At 38.0% G+C, this 18,912-nt stretch overlaps 1 protein-coding gene across 15 annotated transcripts in view; it reads left to right on the plus strand.

Moving 5' to 3' along the window:
• LOC118636933 (membrane cofactor protein-like) overlaps positions 1 to 15,656 on the plus strand; it is a 40,372-nt gene extending 24,716 nt beyond the window's left edge. For 7 of the 15 annotated variants that reach the window (XM_036271904.1, XM_036271889.1, XM_036271890.1 and 4 more), the window contains 5 exons: positions 926 to 973; positions 4,776 to 4,817; positions 6,729 to 6,767; positions 7,385 to 7,442; positions 15,197 to 15,656. In XM_036271904.1, coding sequence (XP_036127797.1) covers positions 926 to 973; positions 4,776 to 4,817; positions 6,729 to 6,767; positions 7,385 to 7,442; positions 15,197 to 15,269 — 260 coding nt within the window. In that variant the 3' untranslated portion in view covers positions 15,270 to 15,656. Of the gene's footprint in view, positions 1 to 925; positions 974 to 4,775; positions 4,818 to 6,728; positions 6,768 to 7,384; positions 7,443 to 8,016; positions 8,056 to 12,502; positions 12,614 to 12,658; positions 12,752 to 15,196 lie in introns of those variants that run through there. The other 8 variants (XM_036271892.1, XM_036271894.1, XM_036271900.1 and 5 more) reach the window with 5 other exon arrangements.
• The last annotated feature ends 3,256 nt before the right edge of the window (positions 15,657 to 18,912 follow it).

The raw sequence follows: 18,912 nt of genomic DNA on the forward strand, positions 1-18,912 counted from the left end.
TCTTTTTATATAGTACAATTTGAAGTGGTAAATTTCTGCTGACTCCCACCCCTACCTCATACAATTATTCTTTTTGTCTTTGCTGGTTTTTTTTTTTTTTTTAAATCCTCACCTGAGGATATGTTTATTGATTTGAGAGAGAGAGGAAGAGAGAGAGAGACAGATACGTCAATTCCCATACATGCCCCAACCGTGGATTGAACCTGGCACCTTTTGGTTGATGGGACAATGCTCCAGCCAGCTGAACCATGGGAATGAAATTTTATAGCAACTGAAAGGCAAAGAAAGACTATATTTATTGAAATGAAATGGAGGGTGTTTTGCATGAACTACCATCAACTGCTCTGCTTAAGATATGAGAGATTATTTTAATATGGTGGAAGGAATTGTCTTTTGATTTCAGCAGAAACAAGAGACAAGCAGAATAGTAGGAAGATCATTATCCTGGGCTCATCTCACTCAGGGCCCTAGTTTTGCTTACTCATGTGACATCATTTCTGCTGGCTTTACTTTCCTGTTGAGGGTGAACTGAAATCTCTAATCATTGGCTTCGATGTTTCTCTCACATTGATGTTTCTCTCTCCCTCCCCCTTTCTCTCTCTCTAAAAATCAATAAAAACATATTTAAAACAATAAAGATGCATGTTTATTCTGAACCCCTTTATTATTATTTATTATTAATTAACTTCTGTCATTTTCATTATAAAGTACAAAGCTATAGTGAACATTGTTAGATAGATTCTTATATATTTTTGTAAATATATACTTAGGTTAAATACACAACAGTAGAAATGCAAAGTTTAGAAAGTATGTGTATTTTTTATTTTAGTTACTAATTAACCGTTTTAAAAAATTAAAAATTAAAATTAAATCCATAATATCATATTGATAAGGCTGGTGAATGGAATCAAATTTATTTTTCCAGGTGTCAAGCCTATTCATCCAACAGAATCTGCAGTTCCAAATAGTCCAGGTTCAAAAACTCATTATTCTACCTACATTAAGAAGTTTATAGCCCTGACCAGTTTGCCTCAGTGGTTAAAGCGTTGGCCTATGGATCAGAGAGACCCGGGTTTGGTTCCCGCTAAGGGCATATACCTCAGTTGCAGTTTGTCCCCGGCCCTGGTTGGAGTCGTGTGGGTGGTAACCACTCAATGTGTCTCTCTCTCGTCGATGTTTCTCTCTCTCTCGTCGATGTTTCTTTCTCTCTCTTACCCCTTCTCTCCCTCCCGCTCTATCTATCTGAAAATGAATGTGAAAACGTCCTCAGGTAAGTATTAAAAAAAAAATGTTTATAATGTGATGGATGGAAAATGATGTCATGTATTAGCTTGCATTTCTTAAATTATTAGATAAGATAAGCTTTTTGATCTACATTGTTTATTCATGTCCTTTGTTCATTTGTCTGTTAGGTTTCTAGATTTGTGTTGATTTATCAGAATTCATTATAAATTAAACCCCTTTTAACTTAAAAGGAACATTTTTTCCATTTTGTTTTTGCCTCATTTTTACTAGTCAGTTTCCTTTTAAGATTTTTATCCTCGCCCGAGGACATTTTTCCATTTTTTGTGGGAGGGAGAGAGAGAGAGAGAGAGAAACATCAACGTGAAAGGGACACATCGAATGGTTGCCGCCCGCACAACCCAACCAGGGCCGGGGACAAACTGCAACCATGGTACATGCCCTTAGCGGGAACTGAACCCGGGTCTCTCTGGATCGCGGGCTGCCGCTCCAACCACTGAGCCAAACCAGCCAGGGCCCTTTTGAGATTTTTACGCTATTGGATATAGATTGCTTTTTATAACTTTTAATTTTAGAAGTAGTATATGAATATAAATTTCTAAAATTTAAAACATTAGAGAGTAAAAGATAGTCTCCTTCTCTTTCTCTAGTCCATTGTATCTGTTTCTATTGATCAATATCCTGTATGTGTAGATTTACATATTTTATACATATTTTGGCTTATTTTCTTTTATCTTAAAAATGGCATGATGCTGTTCCTGTTTTTCTAAAACTCTTACATTTTTGCCCTGGCCGGTTTGGCTCAGCGGTTAGAGTGTCACCCCGCAGACCAATGAGTCATGGGTTCGATTCTGGTCAAGGGCACATATCTCGGTTTCGGTTCGTCCCTGGCCCTGGTCAGGGTCATGCAGGAGGCAGCCAGTTGAAGTGTCTCTCTCACATTGATGTCTGTCTGTCTGTCTGTCTGTCTGTCTCTCCCCTTCCTGCCCTGCCCCTCCCTCCCTCTCTCCCTACCACTCTATATGAACAAAAATGGAAAAACATCCTCGGGTGAGGATAAAAAAATAAATAAAAATAAAACTCTCATATTTTGTATTTGCTGTCTTAGATTGGGGTTTGTATTTAGATTTATTCCCATCCTTTTTATGATGACTTTTATATATGCCATATTTTACTCTATCAGAGGTAATTTATATGTGCAGAAGCTTTCTTTACATTAATAGGTGGTTAGATATAGCGATCATTTCCTTAATGGTCTTCCCCATGTTGAAATTATATAAACATTTCAACCAGGTGTTCTGATTGCATTCTTTGCATTTAAATTGTTGGTACAGCTGAAATACTTATGATATATGGAATTAAATAGAGTTCCTTTCCACTCCACCCATCCCCAATTATTCAATAAGTTGTCTTCGCTTCTCATTTTGACATGCCAGTTTTTATCATAAATTTTACATTCCCACTGGTGATACACAGAAGTTCCAGTTTGTCAACTCTTGACCAACACTTGTTATTTTCTGTTTGTTTTTTTTTTAAATTTTTTTACACTAGCCATCCTAATGTATATGAAGTAGTATCTCATTGTCATTTTTGTTAGCATTTCCTAATAATTAGTGATCATACTTTTATGTACTTATTGATGTTTTGTATAGCTTCTCTGGGGAAATGTCTATTCAAGTTATTTGCTCATTTTTTAAATTTGTTTTTTGTTGTTATTGAATTTTAGTAGTTCATTATGTATTTTGGATATTAATCCCTTGTCAGCTATATGATTTACAGATGTTTCCTCCCATTCTTAGATTGCCTTATTACTCCATTGATAGTGTATTTTGATAAATGAAAGTTTTTAATTTTGATGAAGTCCAATAAATCTATTTTTTTCTTTTGATGGCTGTTTTTGGTGACACATTGCCAGATCCAACATCATGAAGTTTGTCCTCTATGTTTTCTTCTAAGAGTTTTATTGTTTGAACTCTTATGCTTAGTTCTTTGATGCATTTTGAATTAATTTTTATGTATGGTAAAAGGCAGGAAACCAACTTCATTCTTTTGCATGTAGATATCCACTTTTCCAAGAACCACTTGTTGAAAAGACTTCTTTTCCCATTAGATATTTTTAGCATCCTTGTGGACATTTGACCATATATGTGAGGGTTTATTTCTGGACTTGTATTCATTTGGTCTCTGTGTCTGTCTTTATGCCAGTACCACTATGGTTTGGTTATTGTAGCTCTTTAGTAGTTTAGTAAATCAGGAACTTTGAGTCCTCTCAACTATGCTGTTTTTTGTTTGTTTTTTAGGATTGTCTTGGCTATTTTTAGATCCTTGAATTTCATGAATTTTAAGTTGGAGTTTTCTATTTCTGAAAAATACATATTCAAGATGGTGATGGAGTTGCCTGTAACCTGTAGATTACTTTTTGTAATGTTAACACAGGATATCTTTCTATTTATTCTTCTGTTTCTTTCAGCATAAGTTTGTAGTTTCCAGTGTAGGAGTCTTTCACTTCCGTGGTTAAGTTTCTTCCTAAGTATTTTATTTTTTATGCTATTGTAAATGGAATTGTTTTCATAATTTCCTTTTGGGATTGTTCATTTTCATTGTATAAAAATGCAACTGATTTGGGGGTGTAGGTTATGTACCCTGCAACTTTGCTGAATTTATTTCTTAGTTCTAAGAGGTTTGTGTTTGTATGTGTAGTCTTCAGAGTTTTCTATGTAAAAGATCATGTCATCTGCAATGGAGATCATTCCTTTCCAACTTGGATGCTCTTCTTTTTTCTTCCTTATTGCTCTGACTAAAACTTCCAGTATTATGTTCAATAGAAGCCTACTTCTAATGCAGGCATTCTGTCTAGTTCTGATCTTATGGGAAAAACTTTCAGTGGTTTACCATTGAGAATATTATCAGCTATGGGTTTTTCATAAATGGCCTTTATTATGTGGAAGTTTCTTCTACTGCAGATCAGCTTCTAAATCTTTGTTTTTATCCTCACCCGAGGACATTTTTCCATAATTTGTTCAGATAGAGTGGGAGGGAGAGAGAGAGAAAAAAACATCGACGTGAAAGGGACACATCGAGTGGTTGCCACCTGCATGACCCAGCCAGGGCTGGGAACACACTGCAACTGAGGTACATGCCCTTACGGGAACTGAACCCAGGTCTGGACCGCAGGCCGGCGCTCTAACCGCTGAGCCAAACCGGCCAGGGCAACTTCTAAATCTTTTTTAGCCTTCCTTTGTTTTTAAATTTTATGTAGAATCACATTGATCCATGGGCTTATTTTGACATTAGTCTAATGATAAATTAGACCAATAAATTGCTGTTCCACAGAATATTATCATAGGAAGTGTTACTGAACAGGAAAAAAATATATATGACATTGAATATAAATTTATAATATTCTGTGATACTACTTTTAAATAGAAACATTAATATAATTTATAAGCTAAAAATTCTAAAATCTGATTTAGAGGTCTTTAATCTTTGTCTTCTTTCTTTTTCACTTATTTTTATTTTTTTCTTTCTTCTAGGGCATCCCACTCCCACTGGTGAACCACCGTCTACAGCATTAGGTACTATTTTGGTTATCAATGCTCTGCTTTATGAGACCTTAAAGTTCTACATGGAAATACTATATTTCAATTATCTGTCACAAATGTGGGATAATTAACATTTGTCTATTTTAATGGTGCAGATACCATACAAATGTAAGCAGTAGTATGTATAGACACATATAGATAATACAGTTTTTAAGAGGTGCCCCAAATTAGGATTCCTTGTGAGGTGAGGTAACTTTCTTAAATGCTGTGTTTATATGTAGGTTAAAATGTATAGAATAGAACTTGCTTTCCATGTGATAGTGTCATTTTGTGATGGCAACTGGTAGGTAAGTTTTCTTTCTATCCATACTTTGTACGCACAAGCCTTAAAGTTATTTAACACAAGCCTTAAGTTGGGTTCTTTTTTTTTTTAAATCCTCACCTGAGGATATTTTTCTATTTTTTTTTTTTTTTCTCAGACAGAGTGGGAGGGAGGGAAGGGGGTGGGGAGAGAAACATTTATGTGAGAGAGACACATCGATTGGTTGCCCCCAACATGACCCAGACCAGGGCCAGGGACTGAACCGCAACAGAGGTCTGTGCCCTTGACCGGAATCTGGTCTGTGGGCCGACGCTCTAACCCCTGAGCCAAACCGGCCAGAGTGGGTTCATTTTTTTTCAGAACAGGCTGGTGTTATCATACTTCACGTAGGCTCACATAGTTCACACAATATATGTTCAAGAAAATGATAAAGTATAGTTGTGTTATTTAAATGAAATATAAAGATTTCTTAGTGAGTAAATGAAGAGAAATGCGTATTGCTTCACATTAGACTAGTAAGGTTAATCTTTTTATGAAATGCACATTAGGCCTGTTATGTTTTTCCCTCTGAACACTGTGGTCAAACTCATTGTGGCAGTAAATCCAAAGCCATCTTAAGTCATTAAACACGATAATTTTTAATGAAATGAAAAGAGCAGAGGTAAACATGACATTATATGCTTTGACTTACAGAAATTTAATTAAAATATAATGAAATTAAGATTTTGTATTCTTTATTGCTCTCTTGATAGTCAAAAATACATGTTTAAGTTTCTAAACATAATTTTTTTTTTACCCTCACCTAAGGAAATTTTTTCCATTTTTTTTTTGTTGTTGTTCAGATAGAGTGGGAGGGAGAGAGAGGAAGAGAGAGAGAAAGAAACATCAACGCAAAAGGGACACATCGAGTGGCTGCCACTCGCATGACAAACCAGGGCCAGGGACAAACTGTAACCGAAGTACATGCCCCTAGTGGGAACCGAACCCGGGTCTCTCTGGACCGCAGGCCAACGCTCTAACCACTGAGCCAAACCGGCCAAGGCTCTAAGCATAATTTGTATCCATGTGCCCTTCTGTTTGTTTTGCATTCTTAGAATCTCCTTGGGGTGTCTTGCTTTGGGGGTGGGCATGCACGAGGAAGGATTAATGATAACGTATGGTCTGTTAAGGTTCTGCATATTACATTTGTGTAATAGATTGATAAAACTTCATGTGACTTATTCCACAGACCTACTGTTGGTGAAAAAATATAAATTTTGTAATAAGGTCATAAAAAATGATAGACTGAATACTGAACTAAATCAACTATAATGGGATAATACATTTTTAAAACAATTTCCCACTAATCTAGTTGAATTGTAATTGTTTTGATAACAACATTCACTAATAATCTAGTGTGGTAGCTACAGCACAAAATGATGTTTGACCCTAAGCCTGGAGTTAAATTAGAAGGGCTCTGTGATCCAAATGAGCTGGATGCACTAGCAGTCACACAAAACTAGGTTGATAAACTTTTTCTTTGGTGTAGTTTATAGATGAGCTGATCATAATAAAAATGTTAATTGCCATCTGGAGACTCACATGTGCTCAGTTATCTTCAAACTGGTTCTATTTTTTCTCAGGTGCCGGAATGATCATCCTGATTGTTATCTGTGTTTTAGGTAAGTGACCCAACTTGGATGCCACCTAAATTGAAATATTAATGTGAAGAAGAGCATTCTTTGCCCTGGCCGGTTTGGCTCAGCGGTTGGAGCATTGGCCTGCGGACCAGAGAGTCCTGGGTTCTGTTCCCGCTAGGGGCATGTACCAAAAAAAAAGAAGAGCATTCTTTAACGGTTTTGCAGTTTCCACAGTTTTTATAGCTTGAAATTAAGGAAACCAGTCTAGAAGCACTTCACTGTTATAAGATATACTACCTTATATTGGTGATTACATATTCATTTTTATTCTATATGTCCACTTAGTACCAAATCCTAATTAATACATGGTTTTTTTTTTTTTAAAGATGATTAGTCATATGAGCTTACATTCCAAATATGCTTTGGGTAATTTTCTAAACTAAAGAAAGACTCTTCTTTGACTTACTGTGGACTGTTTAAGTGATTCCGGAATTGCATTTAGACAGTGAAGAGTCCAGATGGAATATACACGTATATGTGCTTAAATAAAATAGCATTTCTGACCACTGAAATGTAACCAACATTGATTTCTTCTGCTAGATTTTGAATCTTCGTGATTGGTTTTCAGTTACATTTCATTTGTTTTTGGTTTATTGTAGGTGGTTGCAGCTTAGTAATTTTCATCATTTTCGTGTTCCTTAAGAAGAAGAAGAAAGGGTAAATTAAATTAAAACATGTTTTTTGAACGTACTGGTGCTTCTCACACTTGATGTACTTTTGTGCAGCTTTTGTTTGCACTGTATTGCATGCATTTGTTAAATGTGCCTATAGGACTGTGCCATCGGAATCACATGTCTTTACTAAAAACATTACAGCTACTTTTTACTATCATTCTAACAAGAGAAATCTGTGCAGTGTTGCTTCAGCTGTTAGGTTTATAAGAAAAATTTCTGTGGGATTTGGGGTTTAAGTTCTGCAACAAATCATGGACCATGATGGGGCCTTCCCTACCCAAGGTGTATACCCTATGTTCTAAATTGAGCTGGTGGCCAGGATTAAATTTAAAAATCATTCACTGTGGGAATTTTGACAGATATATTCATTGGGGCTTTTTGATGAAAATTTCCATTTAGCTTTATTACTTAAGTAGTTGTAAGAAGCCATGCAGATGTCTTCAGTCAAATACCCAATTTGATTTTTTTTCATTTAGAGTTGTTATTTATACAAATTAAACTGGGGGATTAAAAGCAACACTATTTGATTTCCCTCTTATGTTCTTTTAATTTACTAGGTTGCAGGAAAACTGATGGGGTTAAACTTGCTGAGAGGGGTAAGATTTATAAGGCACCTCATTAACTTTATCTGTCTTTTTATTTATAAAAATGAAAGATAAACTTAGTAAATAAAAAATATACAAATTATTCAAAGATCATAGAGTTTTTAAACATTAAACTTCAATTCTAATGACATAATTTATAATTTAATGAAAGAAAATAATTCCTGGAGCATAGACCAAGATTAGGTGCTTTGAAATTTTTGATTTTTAGTTATTTGTTTTTCCCCAATTACTTTGGAAATAGTTTGAAATCAAATCAGTAATTTATTTTAATGCTCACCAAGGATATGTTTATTGCTTTTGAGAGAGAGAGAGAGAGAGATGTCGATTTGTTGCCTCTTGTACATATCCCAACTGGGAATTGAACTCACAACTTATGTGTGTGCCCTGACCCAAAGCCTTTTGATGTGTGGAACAATGCCACAACCAACTGAGCCACCTGACCAGGGCTGAGATCGATAATTTTAAGACTTTTGGTATTCATGGTTTTATGATATATTTTTTATATTAATCATTGGGGGGGGCTATAGAATAAAAGTCCATTCTACACTCATAAGGAGCTTAAACTTCTTTTATATTATTGATTTTTTGAAAAATACCCACAATGCCTTTATTTGAATCTTCAATCTTATATTTGTAGAACATATGCTTTGCATATGCAATTTCTCTTTCAGTAGTCTTTTTTAATTACATATACACATCAGTCTGAGTTAGGAAATAATGTTAGTAGAATATTTTTACAGTTCCAAAAGGTTCATGTAGAAATAACTTTTAAAGAAAGCAAAACAATATAGCGTTGTATCCCTCATTTTTCTTCTTTATTTATAACATCACTGAATCAAAATACTTGAAGGTTCTTAAGTTTGAATCAAACACTCCAGCTATCAACTAATGGCCTTCTGAAGCTGAAGTTATTTTAGCACTGTAGCCCCAGATTAAAGGTTTCTGTACCATAACTGACCTGAGATTCCATTTCCGATGAGCTCCAAGTGCTGTTGCTGCTGGGCCTGAACTACAGGTTAAGTAACCAGGGTGAAGACTATTACTGATGTATACCTAAAATTTGAGGAAATACAATGAAGTTTATGAGCAAATGTTTCTCTTGAGATTTTTTTTTTAATGTTTTTATTTTTTAGAGAGAGAGGGAGAGAGCAATAGAACCATCGATGCCTCCTGCACGTCCCCTACTGGGGATCGAGCCCTCAATCCACTGGGCCACCCTGGCAGGGCTACGATCACTAGATTTTTAAAGACTTGTAAGAAGTATGTGGGATAATGCTTCCCTGTAGCTTGCTTTCAGTGAAATAAAATAGCCCAGAAATTCTCAGTTACCTGGTCAGTTAATCTATGACAAAGGAGGCAAAGATATACAATGGAGTAAAGAAAGTCTCTTCAATAAGTGGTGTTGGAAAACGGGAGATATGTGCAAAAAAGTGAAATTAGACTGCTTTCTTACACCATGTACAAAAATAAGCCCAAAGTGGATTAAAGACTTAAATATAAGATCTGATCCCATAAAACTCCTAGAAGAAAACATAAGTAGTCAATTCTTTGACTTTGGCTTTAACAACATCTGTTTGGATGTGTCTCAGGAAAGGGAAACAAAAGCAAAAATAAACAAATGGGACTACATCAAACTAAAAAAGTTTTTGCACCGTAAGGAAAATATTCAAGAAAACAGCCAGCCTGCTGAATGGGAGAAAATATTCACTATTGATTTCCAAGAAGGTTAATATCCAAAATACATAAGGAGCTCATACAACTTAACACCAAAAAAAGCCCCCAGACAATCCACTTAAAAAATAGGCAGGGAATTCGAATAGACATTTCTCAAAAGAGGACATACAGATGACCAACAGACATGAAAAGATGCCCAGCATCACTAATCATCAGGGAAATACAAATTAGAACCACAACGAGATATCACCTCATATCTGTTAGAATGGCTATCAAATCAGTGCTGGCGAGGATTAGATGCCGGCACTGCCGGTAGGATTGTACATGGGCACAACCACTGGAAAACAGGGTGGACGGTCCTCAAAAAATTAAAAACGGAGTTGCCATATGAGCCAGCAATTCCACTTCTGGGTATTGTCCAGAGAAAACAAAGTGACTAATTTGAAAAGATATATGCAACCTCATGTTCATTGCAGTATTAGCCAAGATATAGAAGCAACCTAAGTGTCCATTGATAGATGACTGAAAGAGGATATGGTAATATATATACAATGGAATATTATTCAGCAATACGAAAAAATAGAATGAAATCTTGCCATTTGAACAACGTAGATGGGCCTAGAGGGTGTTATGCTAAGTGAAATATGTCAGACAAAGTCAAAATACCATGTGGTTTCATTTATATGCAGAATCCAAAAAACAAAAGAAATGAATAAAGAAAACAAAACAGACACAAACCCCTCCATATGGGAAAAGCTGAGGGTTGCCAAAGGGGTGGGAGTTGGGGTGATGGGCGAATTGAAATTGAAATGAAGAAATGAAACATGAAAATGAAAAGAATGAGACATAGTATAGCAAAGCAAAAAAAACCTGTCCATGTACATGTAAGAGTGGATTATACCTCAGACTCCTCTGGAGGAAGGACCGCTAGAACATGCAAGGCAGCGTGGTAGAGGGTACGTGAAGGCAGGAGTGCACGTCACTGGCCCTGATGTCATTTCCTAAAAAGCATATGATTGGGAGTCTGGAAGGGATAATGTCACCAAAAATTATTACATGAAAGGAAATCACTGTCAAAATAAAACCGTCCCTCATCCATTCACTAAATAAAGTGGACAAACAAAACCAAGAACAAAAAAAAAATCAAAGTAGAAAATAAGTAGTGCCCTGGCCACTTTGGCTCTGCGGTTAGAGAGTCTGCCTGCGGATCAATGAGTCGCGGGTTTGATTCTGGCCAAGGCCATGTACTTTGATTTTTGGTTGGTCCCTGGCCCTGGCCAGAGCCCTGTGGGAGGCAACCAGTTGATGTGGCTCTCTCATGTAGATGTTTCTCTCTCCCTCTCCCTCCCATTCTATCTAAGATAAATAGAAAAATATCCTCAGGTGAGATTTAAAATAAATAAGTAGTAATTTTTTTTTAATCTTTTATCCTCACCCAAGGACATTTTTCCACCTATCTTTAGACAGATTAGGAGGGAGGGGGAGAGAGAGAGAGAGAAACATCGATGCGAGAGAGATGCATCAACTGTTTGCCACCTGCATGACCCTGACCAGGTCTGGGGATGAACTGAAACCAGGTAGGCGCCCTTAGCCGGAACCAAACCTGGGCCTCATTGGTCCGCGGGCCGACGCTCTAACCGCTGAGCCAAACCAGTCAGGGCAAGTGGTAATTTTTAAGATCATTAAACATCGTTTAAATTGTGATGAAAACGGCCACAAAATTCAAGTGTCCTTGTACATTTCTCTGCTTCTTAGCTTTCAGCTAAGCATACTAACAGGGTCCCAGATCGGTCTGAAATGGGCCCCACCTACAAGCGCCTGCCTTTTCCCTTCCAGTCTCCTTCCTTAGCTAATCTGCACACTTTCTGGGCTTGGAGTCGCGTCCCTCGCCCGTCCTCTGCTGCTGCTGCGGTTGCTTTGCTTGTCATGCCTGTGCGTCCGGAAACCAGATGCCTTCTGTTTGCATTAATGTTCTCACTTACAGTGAAGACTTTTCACAGGTGCATAAGTGAGAGTTTGCTAAGTTCATTAGCATTTCTTTGCATACTTTATGTATTTTAATATTGTGACTAAATTGTTTTTCTTTTTTTCATGAACGATATTTATTTGTTATAACATAAACCTATTTTTAGTGGTAGGTTAATAGTGACTGATGCAATAACTTTGTTATTTTTAAGCCGTCATCTTAAGTGAACGTTCACAAAGTTTTTTGGACCTACTGTATATGGTGGCCAGGTCGGGTGGTGGGCAGTATAGGGACATGAGAAGACAAACAAAAAACAACAGAAGGATCAAATGAATATTTTTCTAGTTAGTTATCAAATTCTTGAGCATTCAACAAAATCTTCATATATTTTCAACAGAAAACTAGTAAGAAATAAAGATTTTGTCATTAGTGGAGAGAGCACACTTAGATTTAGACTCATCCCAGGAAAATGGGAGATTTTACACAGGTTTTCCCCTCCGTGCAGACGTCAGGACGCATCTGCAAATGTGCTACTTGCCGTAAAACGGATTTCTAAGACGGTTTTATGTGCATTTCATGTAGATGCTCTGTGTGGAAGTTTCCTCAAAATCTAAGGTGCCAGAGACCAGGGCCATTGCTTCCCCCGAACTGGTTATTCTGTGAGTTGGCATTATTCACTTGAGGCTAAATGCTTCACAGATAAACAGATTACACGGGAATTCAGAATCTGTCCATCTGCCTGCTGGATGATCCCTAAGATTTTAAAGTAGCTTCTCGCACGGCATTTCCTCTTTCCAGCTCCTAAGAAAGAATCAGAAAGTCCCAAGCGGTGAACCCGGTCGACAGCTTTGCTTCCATTCTCCCCCATCGCTGAATCGATCCACTCATGTTACCACTCGTGCTTTTGGTTTGTTGTCACTATGTTATTCAGCCCTTTTCCCTTCCTCTGTTCAGCACCTACCTAACTGGTGAGAGCCACAAAGAAGTAAAATTTATTTCTCTCTGAGAAGAAGAGATGAGAGAGAGGTTTGCTTTTATCATTAAAAGGTATCTGCTTCCTGTGTGTTTCTTTTCAGATGTCCTTTCTTTTGAAAAATGTTCAGTGAATATGTAGATGTCAGTAACTTCAGCTAAGATATGTTGACAGTAAATGTTAATGAGGACACTTAGATTCCAATTTTGCTGAATTATCAATTTTTTTTTATGTCATTCCAGTTTTAATGTAAAATAATGCGGATTGACAGGCTTTGGGTTTGAGGTGGGCTCAGAAGAGTCATGTTCCCTGTCCTTTTATCGGACTGGCTGCTTCCTCTACCCTCTAGCGGCTGCAAGTCCAGAAACGAGGGCGTTGCTTGAGCCCATGGGAAGTAATCGTAGAATCTGTTCGTGTTCAGTGCAGGGAGGGCAATTTTCCTTTTACAGAAATCAGAATGCATTTTACTTAATTCTGCAAATGTGTTCAATTTTAACATATAAATACTGACTCCCTGAAGGCATTTGTTTTTCCCTTGACCAGAATATTTTTAAGATATGAAAGAGAATTTAATAAAAAAGGCAGATTTTGAAAACTTCTGAATTGCATTGCCTCAAACCCTTTGACCCCCCTCCACCTTCTGCTGAATGAAGTGACCTGGAAGTCCCCCCCATTCCAGTCAGAATGTGTGTCCACATAGTGGGGACGAGAGGGAGATATGTCCCCCAATACCTGTAATGTGAGGTGCTATCCTAGGTTACAGTCGAGTTTGGGAGCAGACTCTACAAAGCCCAGTGGGAGGGACAACTTGGTGAAAGCAAAGTGGTGTCTTTGATCCCGGGGCAAAGCAGAAGACAGAACATCCCACCCAGAAGGGCAGTCTGGGCCCCCAGCCCTCTGTCTTCTCAATTTCTTAGGGTTCCTTTGAGCCGAAGCCAACCAGGAAGGCAGTTTTAGACTGCTTGAGCCTCGCCTGTCTGTAAGCGGTTGACGCTAGTTCAATGAATGCTGTAGCTAATACAGAATAACTCATTAGCAATTGGGTTTCGGATATTTATCGTCTTCCAGCAGCTTCATTGTTATATCAAGTAAATGGTTTTAGAAACTTGTTAATCCTTTCTTTTTATCTTTTTCACATATTGGAATTATATTTATTAAAAAATTTTTTTTCTTTATCGATTTTTGAGAGAGAGGAAAGGAGAGGGAGAGCGAGATGGAAACATCGATGAGAAAGAACATCAGTTGGCCGCCTCCTGCATGCCCCACACTGGGGATTTAGCCCACAACCTGGGCATGTGCCCTGACTGGGAATTGAACCAGCGACCTCTTGATATATAAATTGATGCTCAACCACTGAGCCACACCGGCCGGGCCATATTGGAATTATATTTCAAATTCTACTTAAAAGAATTATACAGAAATTCTTGGCAGAAAATGAATTGACTTCAACAAATAGAAAAATAAATTTGTGTTGGAGAATTCAGCCACAGGCCTGACTATGACCTCACTCCCCACAATAGTCCCTAGGAAGTCTCTGCCACAGCACAGTCCTGTGACAGTGGAGGTTCCTCCTGATGGCCTCCCCCCAGAGAGAAAGATTTGTATGCAAATCTAACCTGTAGCTCCTGCACTGGGCGGTGTCCCTGAAGTGTTTGCTGTGACAAGTACACTGTAGAGAACTGGCTGGGCACCTACAGCCTTAGTCTGCTGTGGTCAGGGACTGAGGCAGGGACCACGGCTGCATCTTCTAGTTCCGAGTCACGGCCATGTGTGCTGCTGGGGATGCAGATGTGGCTAGTCCAGTGCACGACATGCTGGAAGTACGACGTCCACACCAGAGTTCAGAGCTAGTACAGAACATGTACAGGCCTGGCAGATGTTAATAGTTCGCTGTATTGAGTCAAGTAACATATGTTAAAATTAATTTTCCTGTTTATTATACTTTTTTAATGTGGCTTTTAGAGAACTTAAAATACATGACTCATATTTTTTGTATAGTGTCGGACTAGAATGATGGATTTTAGGAAGCTGTCTATTGCTACAGTAATAGTGTGATATGAACTTCGGTTATTTCAGAGAATCTCTTACTGGCACCCATGATTTCCTTGACAATATGGGTAAAAGGCATTATGGAACATGAACACTGTTGGAATCATCACCTTTTACAAAGTGTCATCTGAGAGGGAGATTTAAAACCAATAGTGGGAGAACACGTTTCTCTCCAGCCTTTCCCATTGGCCCTAAATATAAATGATGAAATATGTACCAAGCATTTTATATGCAACGGCTCTATTTCTTGTTTGCCTAGAATAAATAATATATCACAGGGATAGAAAAAGGATTTCTAGAGTGAGGAGAGTTGAACATTTGAAATTATTTTAACAGATTTCTCTATTTCATAGACCAGGGACTCTTACTACAGTTTATTTTAATTGTCCATTTTCTGGGTAGGCTCCTGAATTTAACTTCTGTTCTCAGTTAGGTTTTTCTCTGATGCTACCTCTTTATCTTGCTTTTAGGAAATCAGAAGTTTCTGCTTCATACAGCACTTGCCAGAACATATTACAGACTCCGGCAGAGCCAACCCTATGAATGGTTCCAAAAACTGGTGTAAACTTTTTGCTCTGATAAACGTTGAGATCCACAGTAAATTCATATGGCTACTGTGCAAAACAGTATGTTAGTTCCTCAAAAATTAAAAATAGAGTTACCTATGACCCAGCAGTTCCACTTAAGGATATATATTTGAATGAAGTGAAGTTACTATGAGGAAGAGATGTCTGCCCCTCCTGGTTCGCTGCAGCATTATTTACAACAGCCAAGACATGGAAACCTTCTAAATGTCCATCGAGGGATCAGTGGATAAAGAAAATGTATACGCGTACAGTGAAATACTATTATCATTGAAAAGGAGATCTCGACATTTGCAACAACATGGATTCAGGGCATTTTGCTAAGTGACAAATACCTTGTGATCTTGTATGTATAATATATAAAAAACTCAACAGAAAATAAGTCAGATTTGTGGGTGCCAGAGGGGGATAGTGGGGGTGGTGGGGTGTAGGAATTGGATGAAGGTGGTCAGAATGTACAAACTTAACACTTATAAGTACGTATCGAGATGTAATGTACAGCATGGTGACTAATTACTAATATTGTACTGCATATTGGCAAGTTCCTAAAAGAATAGATCTTGAAAATTCTGATCACAAGGAAAAAACTTTTTTTGTAACTATGTGAGTTGATGAATGTTAAATTATTATGCTCATCATTTCATAATATACATATCAAATCATTATGCTTAAACTTACATCATGATACATATCAAGTATATCTCAATAAAACTAGAAGGGGAAGTAAACATCTCCACGGGTATTCTCTGGTTTCTCTCACCGTCATGTATGCCACTGTGAGACATAATGCTAGCACTCCAGTGTCACCCAACTGTAATCATTATCCTTTGATCCCTCTTTGAAATAGGTATGAATTTGGGTATGAGCATCTTGCTTCTCAACACAGTGTCCTTGGTAAGATTAAGGTGAGGAAATGATGTTTTCATAAAATCTCAAAATTTAGAGAAATACAGTTCAGAATGAGATATTTCATTTGTAAAGAATGTGATTTGACATCTTCCCCCCCCCCCCAAAGTTAATGCTAACTGCTAAGGTTCATGCTTCAACAACTCTATTATATGTATTATAATTTATTGTAAAAAGTCTACAAATATGTGTATACTACTTCAGCCCTTAAAGATTAAAAACAAAATCAGTGAAAACTGGGAATTTGAGTAAGTTTGACTTCCTTAACTAAAAATATTATTGGAAAATACTCTTCAAGTAAATAGAGTAAAATTCTATTTAAAAAAAAAAATACTGCCCAGGCTGGTTTGGCTCAGCGGTTAGAGCATCGGCCTGCGGTCCAGAGAGACCCGGGTTCAGTTTCCACTAAGGGCACGTACCTTGGTATGCTGTTTGTCCCCGGTCCTGGTTGGTTATGTGGTTGGCAGCCACTCGATGTGTCCCTTTCACATTGATGTTTCGCTCTCTCTCTCTCTCTCCCTCCCACGCTACCTGAACAAAAAATGGAAAAATGTCCTCGGGTGAGGATAAAAAAAAATTAAATAAATAAAAATAAAAATACTTGTAACTTTTTGATGGTTTAGAGAAGCCATAAAGGTTAACGGCTGGCATTTGTTATTCACCTTTTCTAACATCAACAGAACAGTCCAAGAATTAATGAACATTTAGAATCAGTTGCATACTTCTGTAAAAAATCAGAAGGCTGTAACACTCTTAACAAGAATGGCAGCTAGGTCCGAAGTGGACATTGTGGCCTAGTTTTCTTAGGGAGAATTCCACCTAGAATCCACGATTCTGGCCTAGGGGGTTTTCTCTCCCTACTTGAATAAAGAGCCAGCTCAACTTAAGTCACCTAACAGTAGGCAGTTCAGTAGGGAGTAAATTCGTCAGCTGACCCCAAATTGTGTCAGAATTAGTCTTTGTGTGTGTCTCACTGCACCTGCTGAAAGGCAGAGTAAATGTTAAGCCCCGCGTTTCAGAAAAGGAAACTTAAGTAATGTCGTGTGCTTGTTGGTCCTATGAAGGAAACCGCCCCAGCTCAGGTACCACTTGATGCTCAGGTGGAGCAGGCCCCTCCCTCCTGAGTCCTCACACCTGGCAGGGTCTCTTAAATGAGCCAGTGGGCAAAGAGGAGGGGCTGCCACTCTAGTTTATTTTTAAAGGATTTTATTTTTTTTACATTTTTCTTTTTAGTAGCACAAATTGGTCCAAAGAAATACTACCCCGAGACAGACATGATTGGGGAATCAGAATGGACCACTGTAAATTCTATAAAGAACTCCTTTTGTAACCTCTGATGAGTGGCATTTTTCAACCAAAGATTGTTATACTTACACAAATACATTTTTATAATAGTTTCTGCTTCAAATTTACTTTCTTCAATTTAGTGTAAATGAGAGATTGATATGTATGAATAAATATTACGTTGTCAAATAATTTCTCTGTTTCTGAAATATATGAAGAAACTGGCTTTCTGTTGAGAAGGTTTAAATAACAGAGAAGGAAGCATATTTGAATTAAAAGTTTCTTAAAACTGGAAAAATGTATTTGCATTGAAATGGGAAGCCCCATGTATCAACGTCCTTATTGTTCAGTTTTTGAAAACTAACTACAAATCTGGTAAAATAAAATGTGAGATGAATGAACTTTACTTTGTGTCAGTGTGTTTCTTTCCAATGTTTTATTTCAAATCAGAGTATGTTTCTAGTCGGGTCCCCTGTTCTGTAACCTTCCCACTCCCAGTCATCACTCCTGCCTGCCCCTCCCATGGCAGAGCCTGAGACACCTGGGCTGCCCCGCTCCCAGCCCAGCGCGTGCCTCTCCTGCTCACAGGTGTTCAGTGACCCCGCATCACCTCCCGCATGAAGTCCCAGTTCCTCTGCATGGTGCTTGAAGACTTTCTATAATTAAATTCCAGATTTGCTTCCCAAGGCACCTCTTTCTGCTGCATTTCTTCAAGAAAGCTACTCTCAGTCAAGCCAAACCACCTGCCCTGTGCTCTACACCTAATTCACGGGTACATGAAACGCTATGGCCCTGTCGATCCTGGGCATCTTCCAAAGCCAGTGAGTGCATGGTGCCCATTCCGCGAAGCTTTCCTGATTTCTGCCCAGGTATATTACCTGGCTTGAGTTAACCACATCTAAGTATAGACACGTGTCTGCTAGAACACATATCTTCCAAATCAGTTGAATGCATGGGTTATGACTAAGCAATTAAAAGCCCAAGTCTAACAATGAAATTATAAATTTTCATTTGTGTAACTATTAGGATTTTTTTATTTAAGCAAAAAAGTATTACTTGGCATTAAATCAGATTGCTAAATCTCTGAGATTAGGCCTCAGTGTGTCTCCACTATGGCTGCACATTGCAATCATGGGGTGGGGGAGATGTCACCGAGTTTTCCAACATAATCTATCAGCAGTGTGGCCTGGGCAGAGAGGTTTTTAATTTTTTATTTATTTTTAATATGTTTTATTGATTTTTAGAGGGAGAGATAGAAACATCAATGAGAGAGAAACATCGATTGGCCGCCTCCTGCATACCCCTCACTGGGGATAGAGCCCGAAACCAGGTTGTGTGCCCTGACCAGGAATCGAACTGGTGACCTCTTGATCCATGGGTCAACGCTCAGCCACTGAGCCACACCGGCTGGG

Source organism: Molossus molossus, unplaced genomic scaffold (assembly GCF_014108415.1).
Source record: "Molossus molossus isolate mMolMol1 unplaced genomic scaffold, mMolMol1.p scaffold_m16_p_20, whole genome shotgun sequence".
Lineage (NCBI taxonomy): Eukaryota > Metazoa > Chordata > Mammalia > Chiroptera > Molossidae > Molossus > Molossus molossus.